At 38.4% G+C, this 18,729-nt stretch overlaps 1 protein-coding gene across 1 annotated transcript in view; it reads right to left on the bottom strand.

Annotated features, from left to right (window-relative positions):
- The window catches only part of ZNF385D (zinc finger protein 385D), a 189,279-nt gene extending 180,953 nt beyond the window's left edge, over positions 1 to 8,326 (bottom strand). Inside the window, exon 1 of the mRNA XM_015812795.1 lies at positions 8,164 to 8,326. Within this exon, the coding sequence (XP_015668281.1) occupies positions 8,164 to 8,326 (163 nt within the window). The remainder of the gene's footprint in view (positions 1 to 8,163) is intronic.
- Between the last annotated feature and the right edge of the window lie 10,403 nt (positions 8,327 to 18,729).

Genomic DNA, 18,729 nt, shown 5'->3' with positions numbered 1-18,729 from the left:
GTTGTTGTTGTTGTTGTTGTTGTTGTTGTTGTTATATACATATATATACATACATGTGTGTGTGTGGGTTTGTGTGAGTTTGTGTATGGTCAAAAGTCACCAAGCTGGCTTTCACGGCTGAGGTAGGACTTGAACTCACAATCTCATAACTTTTAAAAAAAACAACCTCATTATCACCCCTTCAAGGAAGATCACAGTTAGGATTCAGACATCACAGAGATTATTGTGCTGTCCCCCCACACACAGTAGGTTAAAAGTCTTTATTGTGCTGCCCAAGCCAAATATACAGTCTCCTCAGCAGTTTTTGAATAACAAAAGTCCATGCCCTCTTCCTCCCCCCCCCCAGGGTTCCACTGGAGGCCCTGAGGAGCCAGAGGAATGGTCTCAATCCCTGAAGCCAGGCCGAAGCCAGAGCAAAAGCATTTGACAAGACAAGAATCCCAAAGGCTTGAATCAGTCCACAGGCCAAGGCACGAGGCCAAGGCACAAAGAGGTCCAAATCACGTCCAAGGCAAAAATCCTGACAAGGCAGAAACACAGAGCAAGACAACTAGACACATTGTTCCAGCAATGTCCAAAGTTACTTTATTGTTGTAAGATTTAATAATAAAATCATGGAAACCTGTCAGTTTTCTTGTCCTTTTATACCAAGTAGAGCCAAAGCAAGGTTATTTTGAGTTTTTCCTCTCATTCCTTCCCCTTTCCCAGAACTTTCTTTTATTTATCCATAACAGCTTCTGCAATTTTTCATCAAGGTTATCTCCATATTCCTCTAAACTCATATTTCCTTTTTGGATCAGCAGTTGCATAAAACATCATAGGGCTGGATTTTTGAATGGGCACATTGCCTTATCAAAGGGTTGCTGTAACAAAATAGTGAAGTGCTACATGTTTCTAGAAATGGAACAGCTACATTGGAAAATAAGCGGTCATCAAAGAAGAGAAACACATATCTACACTTATCTTGAGGAAAGCAATTTCAACTGAAGGGCAAAACACCTCATCAAGGCAGATCATAGCCAATCTACGTAGGCCTAAAAGATTATACTTCCATTAAAAGAGCATACTCAAATTTCTTTTGCACACATTTACATAATATTTATTAAGCTTTTTATAACTTAACTGGGTATAGTTTATCAAGCTTAAAGGTAAGTTACATTAAATGAAGATTTTCATTTTTTTCCCAACAACCAGACATTGCCTCATCTTTCTATTCAGACTGAAGTACAACCTAATTCTTTCACCATATCCTGCAATTCAGATTCAAATTATTTTCCTCCTAGAGTTACTTTTATTGAAATAGAGAAAAGTTATGTAGGATATTTTGATAGTAGTTCAGTGCTTCCTCTTCTGTAGTTATAACTACAACATGATGGGTAGCAGAATAGACTTTAAGAGGAAACTTGAGATCCTTTAGGTGTTACAACTGTCCATATTCCTCACAAATAGATAACACTAATTGGGAAAACTAGAAATTTCAGAAGATTTGGATGATTGCTTTCTCCTGAATTAGATTGTTCTGTTTCTTGCATTATAAACACAGTCTAATCAGAGATTTCACATAAAGTATTTTGCTAGGCTTTCAAATAATGAATTGTTTTAAAAAGCTAACTATTTGTGCTTTAAAACTGTTCAGAAGAGTTGGCCATTTGGGTAAAGATAATAATTGTATTCTTAGTTACTGAAAAATATTCTTTAAATACATGTTAGACTTATAAGTTTGATCAAAGTGGCTTTGATTCAGTTCAACAAACCTTTTTACACTCTATATGAAGCTGGTATGAAAAAGTAATACCGTATTTCCCCAAAAGGCCTACACCAACAATAAGCCCTAGCTTGATTTTTGGGCCTAATATAAGCCCTATCCCAAAAATAAGCCCTAGTTTTGGGGCAAGGCACACACCTAAAAATCAAGCTAGGATGGGGGGTAGGGTGTAGAGCTGCCCCACCCGCCCTGCACCCATTTACCTGGCAGCCAGGCCTCTCCTTGCCGGCCTACTTCTTCTTCTGCGGCCTCTTCCGCAGCCAGGCCTGCATTTCTCAGTCACAGGGCTTTCCAGAAGGCCTGTGCAGCCAAGAACCAAACTATGGATTCAATCCATAGCTCGGTTCTGCAAGGCTTCAGCAACCGAGCACCAAGATTGAATCCATAGCTCGGTACTCAGCTGCTTAGGCTTTCTGGAAAGGCCTAACAGCAAAATGCAGGCCCGAATGCAGCTGCAGAACTTTGGCCCCAGAAGAAGTGGACCACTTGGGTGGGGCTATCAGTGCCAGAGGTAAGGCCTACCCTGAAAATAAGACCTGGTGTCTCTTTTGGAGGCAAAAAAAAGACCCAATCTTATTTTGGGGGAAACACGATACTATTTGCATTCTACAAGGCAAGTTGCATCATCTTGCGATCTCAACTGGTACTTGTGTAGAACCTTTTGCAGCTACTGAAACTGCCAGAGACACAAAATAAAGCAAAGAGTTGGCACTTAACTCTAGAGACTAGGGAAAGTCTGATTACTTTGTGTAACCACCTTAAAGGTAGGTTAGTGCAGGCCTTCATCAAAGTGTGTTCAAGTATTTACTTGAAAATCTCTACAACTGTGATGTAAGGTATCTGTGAAGGATTATCCAGGGTTACTGGATTGTTTTCTGGGCTAGGCCTGACATCAAAATTGCCAAAATAATCCAGTCAAAGTTCAGATCTTTGTAGTACCCTATATACCTACAGTATAACAGATATACCCTAGCATAGACTATCCTAAATCTCTTCCTCTTCCCACTATTCCACTCCAGACTATGGTGTGTCTTGTTTTATCCCTTCCTGATATGGTGTAATAAAGTTGAATAAAATACTCCAAATCAATCTGCATTTCTAGAAATATTAGTGATTTCTGAAGAACAGGAAAAACCAAAGAAACTTTAAAGGAATGTAATCTCAAAGCTGAAATGCTCAGAAAAAGAGATTTTGGAAAATTAAACTACCTCATACTATAACGCCTGTTCCATAGAGCAGTCCTGCCTAAAATTATAAAGGGGATGGTTTCCGTCAACCCAATAAATTCTGGATCCAACTGTGTGGTCCATAACTAGTTTGTAATAGCACGACAGCAGCTTGCTGACTTCCTCCCTGAAAATAAAAAGCCAGCTGAACAACCTGCTGTTTAACAGATGTGTTGTGTATTTCTATGTATTTTCAACAAAGCGCAAGAGTTTTATCACTATTTTTTTCTATCCTCATTGGGCAAAATTAAAAATAATTACTAAATGTGATGTTTTGCTTTGTTTTTACACTTGAATCAGAAGTGTCAGTTCCAGACCTCTGCAATATTTGTCACTATGAATGCTACTTAACTGCAGCATTACCCAAAGGAACTCTGCACAGTCGCCTGTGAATACAACTGGAGGGACTTAATTAATCTTCCTGTCACTTCCATGATGCTTTTCATTAGTTTGGCTGCTATCTGATCAACTGGCCCTTTCTCTGTTGGAAATAGCTTTCCAGAATCTGTTTCAAAAGCACTTCCAAAAAGTAAACAAAAATTCACCTTTGATGCAAAGAGTCTTTGCAAGTTTTAGCCTTTGCAGACTTTATCAGTTCAATATTAGTTCACATATATCCTTCAAAATACTTGAGGTTTCAAGAAGAGATTGGAGAACCCTTAAAGTAACTAATATTGAAAGATGTAAGGAATTGTTATTTTTTATTATTTATTATTATTTTCAGGTGATCTGGCAGCATTCCTCTCGACTTAACTATATATTTTATATTGTCCCAAAAGTAGACAAAGTAGTGGCCTCATTACTTCCTACAAAATATACATATATACATATATATATATATATACATATATACAGTATATAAAATCCATAGTGAGATAATATTGTGTTAGTTTGTAACAAGACCTCTCCTACTTTGGGGATGAAAGTACAAGCAAAAAATGGTTGTAGTCTCCAAATTTGGACTGAGCTGTTAAAGTAAAAAATGTTTCCAGTTTTAGTGGTGTACAAGAATTCATTGGCAGAGGGACAAGAAATTTTTTTTATAATGTTCTCTGTTTTATCCATTCTAGTTAATATTCTAATAATATGTATCGGGGAAAGATTTATTATCAATTATAAAATGCATAGAGATGTCCTTGCCACATAAGTAAAATGAGATAGAGAAAATCTCATGACTTCATGCTTGTGTGTAAGCAAGTAAGGGAGATGATCATACAATTTGTCTCCTAATTTTATTTACATGGCTATAATATTATCACTATATATTTTGATAATATATAATATATACCTGCTGTATTTTACATGAGGCAAATATTTGGCAGTCTGTCAAATATGACCTTCATTGTAGCTTGTAGTATGAGAGAGCTTCAAAATCATTAATGGGTTTAAGTTTTCCTATGCTTCTCTAAGGCAGGGAAATATTATCTCTGTGGGACAGATCACTGGCCAATACATACTGCAGATTAAAAACAGTGGTAGGTTATAGTATCATTTAACTCTCCCAAGTGATTCAGAAATGCTTACACATAGAAAAATATGATATTTCATCATTATAAACTTAAGAATTATGAACTGTCATTGCTGCTAATATTATTTAGGATATTTATGCTATATGAAGTGTCATTTGTAAAACAGATAAGCTGTTTGATATGTGCAGATTTTATAGTCACATTTCAAAGTGATCAAAACTGTAATCTTATCTCTAGTCTTCTGGAAGCAAATATCCCCAAACTGATTACAATATATTGTAAGTAGACATGCATAGGATTGTTAACCTCTGCAAATAGCTGTCTAGATGTAAAGATAGCTTCTGCTTTAAAACAGCCTACTGTACTTTCTTCAAGATATGTTGGATTAAAATTGCTATCATTCTGAATCACAGTGAACAATGCCCATTTGGAATGTAATTATGAAAGGCACACAAGTTGGAGGACATTGCCTTAAGATCAGGCAGCACAGATCATTCTCCAAATGCCTGAATCATCTGAACTGCGGATGATGACTAAAAAGAAAGGTCCTACAGTAGTGACAACTCAACCACAGAATGTTCTCCTGTTTTTATGTCACTCCCAAGGGTAGACTATTCCTATTTTCCCAGTGTTTTAGTATTCAGCATGTAGCTTTCATATTGCTTAGTGACTGTTTTAACTGTGTTATTTCTTTAACAGTATATTTTGTATTATATGATTTCATATTCTTTCAGTGACTTAGTTTTATTTTAATGTCTTAGTTTTATTTTAAGCTTTATTGAAACTTTGTTTAAGCTATTCTGGATAGCTGTTGAAAGGCAGATGTTCATTAAAATGAAAAATTGTATGTGAAATTAGTTTACTGAATGAAATCTTATGCATTTCTATTTATAAATAAACCCAGTGAGTTCAGTCAAGCTATATTATAAGCAGTAATAGAATTGCAATCTTATACATTTGGTTCCACTTTACCTGTATTGCAAAAGCAATATTCAAAATTAGAAAGTAGAAATTGAGTATTTAAAATTGTGTAAGTTTGAGTCTTCTTTCCACCGTAAAAATAGTTGGAAGTAGTAGTAGAAGTAGTAGTAGAAGTAGTGAGGGTGGCTTTTCACACTACCTCCAAGAACAAACCTAACTTTCTTTACAGTTCCTCAACCATCAGAGGGCAATGGATGCGGTCTTACTGTTCCCTTCCTCATTTGCTCAATGGGACGAGCAGCTTACGAAAGTTAATGGCCAAATCTTGCAGAGAAGAGTCTGATGAAGCTGAAAATGCTGTGTCCTATATATGGCAACTGGCACTGGAGAAATCTAATATTACAGGAAACAAACAGTTTATTTCTCCTGGAACTCATTGTCTATTTATAGTGGTAGCAGGCCATGTGGACAGAACTCAGACGTAAATTTCTGATGGAACTAATACAATGTGGTATCTGAATATCTATCACAATTTCTACAATCTAGGCTACAATGAATAAAATTTTCACCTGCATCTACAATCAAGCATGTATTCCACTTCAGAAGGCAAATGAGAGATTCAATGGGATTAGATGTGTTGCACTCCTAAATTTTATTCCTGTTATAGATCATCCCCAGAAACAACCAATTAAGTTTCCATCTCAGGCTTAAATGTTCAGTGAAAAGGGCCCAAGGAATCTACTTCATTTAGAGTTTCTGCACCTGAAACCCCACTAGATTCTCACTGCAAGAGAGAGGTGGAGGCAAGACTGGTTATTACTCAAACAGCTAAGTCAAGGGATGAATGTTTGAAGAGGTGAGGCAGTTGTCAAGGCGTTCCTCACTTTCAAGAATGTGTTACTACCATTTGCATCTAGCCTCCTGATACCTTCCTATAGTTTAATGTGATTGAGTTATTGTGACATATGTAGCTAACCATAAGTTTAAAAAAACCATGAATTAATATAGAGTGGGAACTCAGTGGTTTTTCCTATTTCTTCTTAGCTTCTCTCTTTTTTCTTTAAAAGAGATTGCATGTTATTTGTATATATCTCTGCATTTATACACTAGACTGTATAAAGCTTATTTATCAACAAACTTTCTTTTCTTCAGGAACAAATTGCTTGTGAATGCTATTGATCTACATCCAGAGTACAAGTTGCCATTTTCAGGACATTATTTGGCTTATTATGGACTACAACAATAACTCCAATTTCAGTATCTCAGTTTAGTGAGTTCTGTCAATAAAAGCAGGATTCTAGCTCAGCAAGCACAGCAGGTCACATAGCTGCTGAATTATTATTATATTATAATTATTGCCATCAGTTTAAATTAATAACTGGGCAATTCTCAAATTACATAACTAATAAATAAAACTAATACAAACAACTAATATAAAACACCTCAAAATATAATTAACAATAGCAATCACTATATAACTAAGATATTACAAAATATTCCATAATGCCAACAGACATATTGGATCCACTAATATCCTATTCTAATGACTGAGGAAAGAGAAGACCTTTGCAGTTTTTGTGACTAATAAAGTTAAGGCTATCTGGATCTCATAGGAAAGACTGTTTCAAAGGGCAGGCACTACAACACAGAGGGCAAGATAACATTGGTGTAGACCGAGAGTCTACACACCTTGCTGGATCTGATAGTACAGGCTGGAATTACTGGGAATAGGTGGTCCCACAAATGATCTAGCTCTGCGATGTGCAGGACTTTAATGGTAAGCGAGTATTCCCTTGGAATACTGGGTTCAAATAAGCTTATTCAACAATGGTGTCTAAAAGCAAACCTCAACGCACCCAAAACTGCATGTGGCACTGTTTTCTGGAACAGATGAAGCTTCAAAATCCATTTCAAGGATAGCCCCATGAATGTATTACAATAATCCAATCAAGAAGTTACTGAGGGATGAATGATTATGAGCAGAGCCCTCTAGAAACTCATTCACAAGATGAATTTGTGCAAAGTTCTTTATAGTCACAATTACCACCTGCTCCTTGAACAGGAGCCAGTAATTCAGGAAAATCCTGAGATTGTACATTAACTATGTCCTGTCCTAGTCTACACACACAGCATGAGCAGAGTTAAATGTGTTTATTTCATACAACCAATCCCGTAGTCATTTCCCATGTCCCAGGTGTGCAGTCCTTAGAGTCAGTTTCAAGTGACCTCTCCCAGGACATAGCAAAAGTGATAGGAGCAAGGCAAGCTGTAGTCTCTTCTGTGCCTAAGGCACAAGGACAACACCAGCAAGATGAACTAAGAACTCCAGGCAGGACAACAGCAAGGAGAATCAATGGATTTCTGGCAGGACAACTACAAGGTGATCTAATGAACTCTTAGCAGGATGACATGAATTGCTTGCTGATTGCAAGTCTAATGAAAACAACCACAACTCTCCAGACTCCAGGCATGGGAAGGCAATTTGGCTTTGATGAGTCCAAGGCCCAATGAAGGCAACATGACTTCAGTGGGTGCAAGATACTGTAACAGCAACATGACTTCAATGGGTGCAAGGAATGTTGACAGCAACACAGTTTCAGTGAGTTCAAGGCAATGAAACAAAGCATTCATAAATGGAAGTATTATGAAAGGTTATCTCCGACAGCCACTAGGTTTCCAAGCACCAAGGTAGATAGTGTGCCTCATTAGGAAGGAGCAATACCTCCTCACAAGTAGCCTTGCCAACCTCCATTGCACCTTCCTCCACTCAGCTATGCATGACCTGAGATTGGATAGGGTGGCAACTCTTCCTCATCTGTGCTAACTGGCTGCAACTGAGCATCTTCTCCAGCCCACGCAGCTGGTTGTTTGTCTGGCTGTTCTCTTCTCCGACTTCCCAGCATGGCTTTGCCTTGACCATCCAATTCTGCCTCAGAGCCTTCCATATCCCCCTGGTGCACCCCATAGTCCCTCTCAGATGTCCCTGGAGCCAGTTATTCCTCATGGTCTGAGCCATCACAATTCTTTCTGAATAAGTGGTATTCCATCCAAAGCCAAAGTCTTCATGTCCTGGGAGCCCAAATGCCAGCCCCAAAACCAGAGCAATTAGGGTTAAGTCATGGTTCTTCCCCACAGATATCCTCACATCTACTGGCACAGGACAAATTATGTGACCATAATTTGTACAACTGTCAGCACACAGCCAGTATCATCAGTGAACTGATAAAACCTCACCATATAACTTCATGTAGAGGTTGAATAGATGTTTAATATCAAAGTCTACGGCTAGACTTTTTACCCTGCCACTAGTACTGAATGTAACTGGATCCTTGAGGAAGGAGGTAAGCCACTACAAAGCCCACTCCCATTTAAATCCCTGAGTCAATTCAGAACATGATCAATGTACTAAAAACTATTAAAAATCCAGAAGAGCCAGGATGGATGTACCCAATCTAACTATGAGCCTCTCAGAGGTTATTCACAAGTGCACATGGTTCTATAACCTACCTGAAATTCAACTGGATTATTTGGAAAGGGTCCAAAAAATCTGTTTCCTACACAGCTTGCTGAAGATGGAAACCTACTATATTTTCAACAATCTTCCCCAAATCTGAGGAAACTGGATGAATTTTATAGTATTGTTGCATCCAAGGCTGGCTTCTTGGAAGGAGATAAACCATCTGTCCCCCAAAGCACAGGAAATTGTTCCCCTCCACAAAGAAGCACTTCATAATTGTTTGAATCCAACTACATGCATATTTTAGGAGGCCTTGACTAACTAGCAGGGACTAAAACTGGATCTTAAATTCCAATGGCAACTTCCTGGGATTTTATATGACACTAAATTCTCTGAATGCAAAGCCTGTGCTTTAAGTGAGAGAGTTTACTTTCTCCCATGTGGGTATTCTACATAATTTAGTTACTTGAGTTTTTCTGGTTCTTGCTGTACAAGTGTAACTTCTTTGTAGGAAATTTGTCTTTCATCAAAGAGTATTCTCACCATAGCAAAGAAAGCATGTTTGAGAGCAACAAATGATGTAATTATATCTGAAATAATTTTTTATTCTAATTCTCTCCTTGTCATTTACATAAGTTTGTCAGACTAACCTCTATGGTAATTAACTATCCCAAGTGTATCAGTCGAAGGAAAAATATTTGCATGGCAAAAAGTTAACAAAACTGCAGTAATTCAATCAATAAAATCATGATACGAACACGTTTTATAAAAACAAGTACACATGATACAACAGCGTAAATTTAAGCATTCAGGTCTAACTGTACATTGAAAGGAAACAAATAATTCCCCAAAATGACAAATTCAAGTCTTAGATATAATTTCAAAATATTAATATCTTAATTTCATGTCCAAAAGCTTTTTTATACGGAGATATCTTTAGGAAATTTTGCTGTGACGCTTTGCCTTATGTAAGAAATAGCAGATGTGAAGAACTCTCATATCAAGCATACTACTGTTAAGTATCTCAGGCAATATTCTACTTAAGGTCAGTCATGTTTAGAACATAGCTAGCAGCCAAGAGGCAATCTAGAGGTACTTAACAGAAATGAGATGAAATTATCTCCTGGTGTTAATGCTTAGATTGCCCTGGTCAGACATTTACTCAAAAAAACCAACAAGGCCCCATGGTTACTAAACAAAAAGTATTTGTATTTCTGATTTTCTTATTGAAAACTTAATTGTAGGAGATTAGACCAGGCTTCCACATATGATGCTCTTGTACATGTTAGAACTGTATCTCCCAAAATTCCTGGTCAAAATGCCCTAGGAAACTGTTTCAGACAGTTACTATCCACAGTTAAGCCTTTAAGAAGGAAATCCTTCCTATTGAGTTCTTTCTCCATCTTAGGAGAAAATCCATTAAAGAAGAGGCAGAGTAAGACTTTGTTTAAACCTGCTACTGCTATCCTTCTATACAGCCCCAAAATCTAAGTGTACACTTTCTTAGAATTGAACTTGTTTTAAAATGAATGTTTAAGAACTCAGCCAATAACAAAATATGTGATTTAAAAAGTGAAGCCTCCCCATAAAAGAAAGAAAGAAAGATGAGCCTGAGGAAAGTAAACCCATGATTTTTCTTTCTTACAAATTCTTAAAATAAATAATAATAAATCCAGATACCATCATCAATTAAATTAGGATTAGGCTATCAGTGATTGATTCTAGTTGAAATTTAGCATATTGATTATTAAAAGAGTTGCTTATAGTATGAAACTGTGCATCAAATTTTAGCTCCCAGACTTTTATAGGAAATAACATGTCAAACTGCTTTTAAACTATCCTAAAATTAGAAAGGGATTTAAGAGAGGACATCCAATTCATGGTTAAAAACAAAAAGTTGAGAATTAGAGTTTTGGATTCTTAAAATTATTGACGTGGTCAACAATCAAATTATATCAAAGGACAATTTTTATATTAAGAATAAATATTTTAAATTGAAATGATCTCACCAGATAAAAAGTCTTTACTTACTCCAAATCTTCATTCTGTCATCTAAGAACAGGGAACTCAAAAGTGAACACTGCATGAAAAATACCATGTTAGCCTTGAGTGATTCTGAAAGCACCTTTTCTGACTAACATTTTTTATTAAGAGGCATAAGCTTCATGAGTTGCAGCCATTTCATCAGATGCATAAAATGGCTAGAATAATGTAGAATTTGAACTGGGTAAGGTGGGCAACAAAATGTGCAAATAACAAATAATTGATAAGGTAACCCGACAGATAACTTGCTTCCTCATAACCAAACTATTTCCCCTCCCCTCTACCTTTACCCCTCCATATTGCCTTTGACCATGCTTTTTTCACAAAAATAAACAAATTTCTGTCCCTGAATTTTTCTTCCCATGTTGCCCCCCCCCCAAGCTTTGATTATGACTGCTGAACATGTGACTGGTGACAATTTCCTTCTGTTATGAAATGGAAAACAAATTATGTCTTACTTAGTCTATTTTGTAATACTTAGGATCCCCAACAAATTCAGGACTCCCAATATTGCTACCTGTAGCATTTGTTCAGTAAAAGATAGCCAAGTCCTTTTTGTGTTTTTCTTTTCTATAATTTATAGGAACTGCTAAGCTTTTATAATGAAAATTCCTAGCTTATCTGCTAGGAATTCAATGAAACTTAGATTTGGAAAAGGCCATTTATAAACAACTCCTTAATGCAGTAATCTGAAGTATGGTTTCTTTCTTTGGCTATCAGCCTCTGATTTCATCTATTGAAAGAGAGCAAACCACATTTCTGGGTAACTTCTGATAATATCAAGAAAAACTAAGGAAACAGTACCATTCAGTCAAAGACCTTCACCTTTCCACACTGAAGTTGAGTGATGAATTGAGATTATGATTGAGTACACGCCATCTTCAGACTATATATAGTCATGGATAAACATTGTATATATAGTCATGGATAAACATTAGTTCTCTCACCAGTCAAATGAAGCTACTGCTGCTGCTTTTCATTGAGATAAATCATAAGTTATTTGAGCCAGTTGTACGTTTTTTGCCATTCAAAAAATCCTGTATTCAAGAAAGGAGTGTTGCTGTGCTGTATTATATTGGTTGATCTGTACTATAGAGATGAGAATGGATTTTAGGAGGAGTCCTTTTATTTTATCATCTCTTACCATATTTGATAGAACAGTATCAGCAAGAGAGTCCTTCAATTTTTTTAGTTGTATAATTTCTCTGAACTTGACATGGACATTTAATATTAGAACAGTATTCAATTCAGTCTGTGTGATCACTAGAGAAGATGCTTGGCTTGGCGCTCAGCTCAGGCTATGATGTAACTGGCCATAAGGACCAGGTATAGAGGCCTAAATATAGTGCACATAACAGCATGTTGCCATCCCAATGAACTCTACCATGCAATCTCCTTTTCAAAAGCAAGGAACAGAATTGAGGTAGCAGAACAAGGCTTATGGTATAAGGCAGCAAAGTAGTTCTGATAGGTTGAAGGTTCTATGTGATCAGTAATTAGAGCTATAAATTAGGAGACTGTGAGTTCTAGTCCCACTTTAGGCATAAAAACTGTCTGGGTTACTGATTGGCATCTTCCTTTTCAAGGTTGTTATTCTGGAGAAAATAGGAGGAGGAAAGATTATTATGTATGTTTGGTGCCTTGAGTTACTTATAAAATAATAGTGGGATAAAAAACTAATAAATAATAAATAAAATAGATTAAAAAGAAAAATACTTGGTGGTTCTTTGTAACTGCTATGGACCTAGAAGCTAATGAACCTTCCATAACTATCCTTACAGCTCTAGAAATAGGCCACATAGACCTATCAATCAGGCTGCATTTTAATTATAAAATCTAGGGACTTTGGCTATTAAAGCTTGGTTGATAGAACCAAGCTCAAACATACCTATTAAATCACAGTTCTTTTAAAGTGTATTGGCATATAAACATTACAAAACAAGCAAATAAATAAATAAATCTCATAGGTTTCCCAATGAAATGTGAAGTCCATAACATTATATTATATCTTTGACTCATTTTGCAATAAACAAACAAAACCCAAATCCTTTACTTTGGTGTATATATATATATATATATATATATATATATATATATATATATATATATATATATATATATATATATATAATGGCACAGTTTCAATTTCCTTTTTTCAAGGTTATAGTATATAACTGAACAGCTCCTATATTGTTTAAGCCATATATGAAAAAATTTTAATGATGAAGTTTACAAAAAAGGAATAATAATTGTCCATGCAACCTTGTAATAAATACTGGTGTGTTCTTTAAATAGTCAGCATTTCCAGATTTATAACTGCATTAAATCATGTTTACAATAACATCTTTGGGGGGGGGGAATTCTTCAGATTTGAATTTAATTACTGTATTTAAACTAGACAATGTCCACAATACATTTTGAGTGAACAGCTTATCATAGCAATTGTTAAATTCTGCTTTGTTTGAAATATTTACATTTTGATAACTTTGCTTTGTTACACATAGCATTTATTTATCTTTGTTAGAAACCCATTATTAACATTCCATATTACCGTTACTTTGGATAAAGTTTGAATGGGAACATTTTATAGTTACACTCTTTAAAGGGTTGTTTGTTTTTTGTTTTTTGCAAAGAATGCAGGCTAGAAAACCAGATAGTAAAATCTAAGACAGATTTGTCTTGTTTGACTGTTTGCTTTATGCCAAATTGCTTGATGGTGATACTGAAATTATTTGGAGTTCAAAAATATAATTCCAAATAAAAGAATTCTCATTGCATTTATCAATAAAAGTGCAGGTTTGAATCCCATTTACATTTAGAATACTTGATATTGTTCATATTATACTTTGTTATTGTTTTTTAATTTGGATTTTATTAGAGAAGTTTATTAGCAAAAATTTCACTTTTTTCCCCATTTGTGCATAATAGTTATTACAATCTGTGGCAATGAATTTTCTCCCCACTTATTTATCTTGCATAGTTCAAGCAAGACATATCTTCATCTACCTTTCAGTTCTTGAAATATATAGAAAAACAATTATTTTAGTAAATCTGAAAGAAACTACATCAGAGATATTGCACATTATATATTTTCACCAAATCATGTGTCGTATCACATCCTTTTTGTTCTTAAACTTTAGGAAGCTTAGGCAGCAGCCAAAACATTTTAAAAAAAACCCTGCTTGACAGATCAATTTATCTGATGTGAACTGTCTATGGGTAACTATTTTCTATAGAGCAGTATTCCTGATTTTTTTTAAAAAAAATAAAAATAACTAGTAGCCAATTTCAAAGAATAAAAAATGTTCAAATCAGTCCTAAAAGGTTTCCTTTTTTTTCCAGGAAAACCAAACCATTTTTGCAGTGGTACCTATTGTTAGTTAAATCCTTGCTATAAAACAAGAAAAAAGAATACCTTTGATAAACAAGAAAAATGAAGGATTATTTGGGATGGAAAGTGGAAATTTTGATCAGCCAGCTGGATGTGGCCATGCTGAAAATAGCATCCACTTGAACATTACAGCTACTCTGGCTCCAACAGCTGTCAAATATGAAGTATAGTTCATCCAAAAAGCAAAAAAAAAAAAAAAGTCCATTTGGATTCTGCTACATACCGGTATATGTCCAGTGGCCAGAAGCAGCTGATTATTTCAAAGAGAAAGTATGTGATTTCTTAGAAGCAGTGCTATCTTTTAAAATGAGAAAGAAACATACCAATAGTAAGTTGATGCACAGAGCTGACTGTAAATATTGTTTGTTAAATGGCTTCAGGAATCTTTTTTTGACATTTTTCTGTTGTAAAATTAATATTGTTTGATCTTCTACAAATTTAAAGCAAGTAAACAATAACTTTTTCTTAATTAAAAGAAAAGAACTTAAACTTGATGACAATTGAATAAACGTAATAGAGAGATGGAAAGGATTTTTTCATTCTTATAATTGAACTGCTTATATCTTTCCTAGTGTTTTATAGTATCACTTGTGTGTGTATGTGTATGTATTTGTGTGTCTGTGTGTGTTACATATATTTTTATAATATATATCTAATATATTACTGTCATATCTTTTGTTATGTTTCCAGTTCGGTGAAGCATTGACGAGGCGAATGGTGCAAACCACAACAGAAGCAGCCCTAACTGCTGCTTAACCACTATTTATACAGCTCACCACTAGGCGGCAGCTATGGGTAGCCCTGAGTCTCTGTGGCTGGTCTGTCCCGGTAGACCCAAGCCTGTGTCCATAGGTGGAACGGTTTCCATCAGGCTGGGAATTGGAGCCAACTGCCGGAATTGCTCAGTGGGTGCAGACTCTGTGTTCGGGGCCAACTCGCTGTCCGTTAGTGCCCCTCTCCAGGGAATCTTGCTCACACTCGAAGACTCCGATGCACGGCTGCTGTTGGGCTCCTCCTGGATTTGGCTTTCGCGAGAGTCATGAGCCAGCGGCTGGTTCGTTAGCCTCCTGCACAGTTTGTCGATGTGCCTGCATATACACAACCATCTTCCAGGACCACTTCATAAGAGAATGGCCTGGACACCTTACCAACCACAGCTACCACCCACAGTGCCCTTTGCCCATAGTTTCAAGCCCAAACTGGGTCGCCAATTTGCAATCTCCTTGGTGGCGTTGGCTGTGCTGATTCTGATGCAACTCGATCTGGATGCAGATGATCCAGCTTAGTGATTAAGCGACAGCCCCATCTTAATTCTGCTGGGCTTCTGCCTGTGGAAGTGCTGGGAGTCGTGCGTTGGCAGAGTAAGAAATCTCTAGTCTATGCTGCCAGTTGCCGGTTATGATCCTTTTTAAGGATTCTTTGGTCGTTCGGACCATGTGTTCCGCTTGGCCGTTAGAGGCCGGGTGAAAAGGGGCCAAAGTGGCATGCCTGATCATGTTAGCCCTTAAAAAGGATTGGAATTCTGCAGCAGTAAACTGAGCCCCATTGTCTGAGACTATCACATCGGGTAATCCGTGTTTGCAAAGATCCTGCGCAGTTCCTGAATGGTCCTGGCAGTAGTCATAGTTGGGACAAGTGTGACCTCTAACCACTTAGAATGACTGTCCACCACAATAAGGAACAGCTGTCCCTGAAAGGGGCCTGCAAAATCAATGTGGATTCTTGACCATGGGGCTTGTGTGATTTCCCATCGATGGATGGGGGCTTGTGGCATTTCTGGTTGGGATTCCTGGCAAATATAGCAGCTGTGTACTTGGGCCTCAATATCTTTATCTAACCCTGGCCACCACAGGTATCTTCTCACGAGTGCCTTCATCCGGACTATTCCCAGATGTCCCTCATGCAGAGACTCTAGTATCCTGGCCTCAAGGAGTACAGGACTATGACCCGACTCCCCCACAAAATGCAGCCTTTGTGAGCTGAAAGCTCATCCTTCCTCCTACTGAAACTCTGAAAGCTAGATCCCAGACTTATGTCCAGCCATCCTGTGAGCACCCAATTCAACACACGGCTCAGTGTCTTGTCCGAAGCTGTTTCGGCAGCCACGTCCCTTGCGTTAAGGGGAGACTCCAGCAAATCCTGGATAGCCAGAATGTGAGCTTCTGGAACGGGGTCTGGCTCTAAGTGCGGCAGGGACAGTCTGCTAAGGCCGTCTGCGTGGCCCATTTCCCTGCCTGGTTTGTGAATCAGCCTGTAATTATAAGCTCACAGAAAGATGGACCACCTCAGCATCCTTGGAGAGATGATCTGAGGTGTTTGTTTGTCCATCGTGAACAGACCCAGTAGTGGCTGGTGGTCCATAAAGACTGTGAATGGCTGACCATACAAATAGTCATGAAATTTCTTAATGCCAGCCACAATGGCCAATATCTCCTTATCTATTTGGGCATAGATGCATTCTGCCGAGGACAGAGTCCTTGAATAATAGGCTATGGGGACTTGTCTCCCATCAGCCGTTAAATGGCTCAACACAGCCCCTACCCCGTATGGGGACGCAAGCTGATGGGCAGCTGTTCATTAAAATGTGTTAGTACCAAGTTTGAAGACAACAGTGATTTGACTGCTGAGAAGCTTCTCTCGTGGACACTCGTCCACTGCCACTGTGCCTTTTTGTCCAACAGCCGGTGTAACGGCTCTGCCACTGCGGCCTTGTGTGGAAGAAAGGCATGATAGAAATTAAGTAGCCCTAAGAAGGCCTGAAGCTCCCCCTTTGACGTAGGACTGGGGGCCTGCTGAATTGCGTTGAGCTTGGATTCAGCAGGGTAAATGCCTGCGGCATCAATGCGGAACCCTAGAAATTCGGTTGAAGCTACCCCTATTTTGCATTTTTCCCTCTTTAGTTTCAACCCCGCTTCGCAGAACTGCTGAAGGATGGCTTTGAGCCTTTCTGCCAATATTTCTACTGACTCCCCAGCTATGAGGACGTCATCAAAATATGGACACACTCCTAGGATATTTTTGAGCGTGTGCTCCATCACACTCTGGAAAATCCCTGGGGCGACACTGATCCCAAATTGTAGACGTCTTACCCTGAAAGCCCCTCTGTGGGTAACTATGGTCTGAGCTTCCACCATGACATCGTCCAGGGTAGTTGTTGGTAGGCTTGAGCCAAATCTAATTTGGCGAATATGTGACCTCCCTGTAGTGATGCCAAAATATGGCTGACTACAGGCACAGATACGAATGTTGTTGAAGCGCTCTATTAATAGTGCACTTATAATCCACACAAATGCGCACCTCCCCGTTGGCCTTAAGTGGCGTAACTATAGGGGTTTCCCTCCAGCTGCTGTCTACTGGCTGCAACACACCTTGTTGCAACAGCTTGTCCAGCTCTGCATTGATTCTAAATTTAAGGGCAAAAGGCACTCTACGAGGCTTGATCCTTATTTGAGTTACGGTAGGATCAAGGTGGAGAGCAATTGGGGGTCCCTTGTACTTTCCCAAGTCAGAGCTGAAAACATCAGCAAATTCCTGGCAAACGGCCTCCAGGTCCGTTGCTTGTGTTCGGTTTATGCCAGTCACATGGATGCCCAATGCATCAAACCAGTCTAGCCCAATGAGGCTTGTGCGGTTGCCTTCAACAACCACAATGTCCAGGGGACCCTCAAACTCTCTGAACTGCACTTTGAGTGTGGCTTCCCCTTTAACCGCTATGCAGGAGTTTTGGAAATCAGTTAACATGAGATTCGACAGCTTGTGTTTGACTCGTTTGCCGCTGCGACTGCAAATGTGTTTAAAAATTCCTTGGAAAATTATAGACAGGGCTGACACTGTATCTAGTTCCATGCTGCATGGGACTCCATGAAGCTTGACTTTAAGTCTCAGCTTTTCCTTCATGGAGCAATGGGCACCTGTTCTAAACACGCTCCTTCTGCTAGCACAAAAACCAACTCTGTGTTGCCCCGGGCCCCCGGTACCTTTCCTGGGAAATTCTTCTTGTGGAATGTCCCTTTGGCGATCTTTACAGACAGCGGCTATGTGGCCTTGCTTGCCCCATGCCTGGCACGTTGCTGTGCATAACCTGCACTCCGAGCGTCTATGTCGGCCTCCACAGCCCATACATCGAGTGAAGGGAACTTCCTTGTCAAGTGACTGTTGAACTCTTGCAGGTAGCTTTGCAGCCGATCGATTTCATGGTCCATGTCGGGGACCTTGCCTCTTTCCGTATCCTTGTGATGGACTGTTGCTGATATGGGAGTGTTCTTGGAAGGTCGTAAGGCTTTTACGGGTGCCCCGGCAGCTTCTTCGGTCATGATTTCCTTTAGGGCGTCTTAGAACTACAAGATCTCTTTCGCGAACAACTTCTGCTGGAGATCCCTGTTCCTCAACCTGCAAAATAAACAGTCTCTCAGTCTCTCTTCGAGATCTTGGAAATTGCAGAGCCGGGACGCCTGTTG

This window comes from Protobothrops mucrosquamatus, unplaced genomic scaffold (genome assembly GCF_001527695.2).
Source record: "Protobothrops mucrosquamatus isolate PMUCROS unplaced genomic scaffold, P.Mucros_1.0 scaffold111, whole genome shotgun sequence".
In the NCBI taxonomy this organism is placed as follows: domain Eukaryota; kingdom Metazoa; phylum Chordata; class Lepidosauria; order Squamata; family Viperidae; genus Protobothrops; species Protobothrops mucrosquamatus.
Note: the sequence above shows the minus strand (reverse complement) of the source record. Positions and strands in the feature narration are given on the sequence as shown.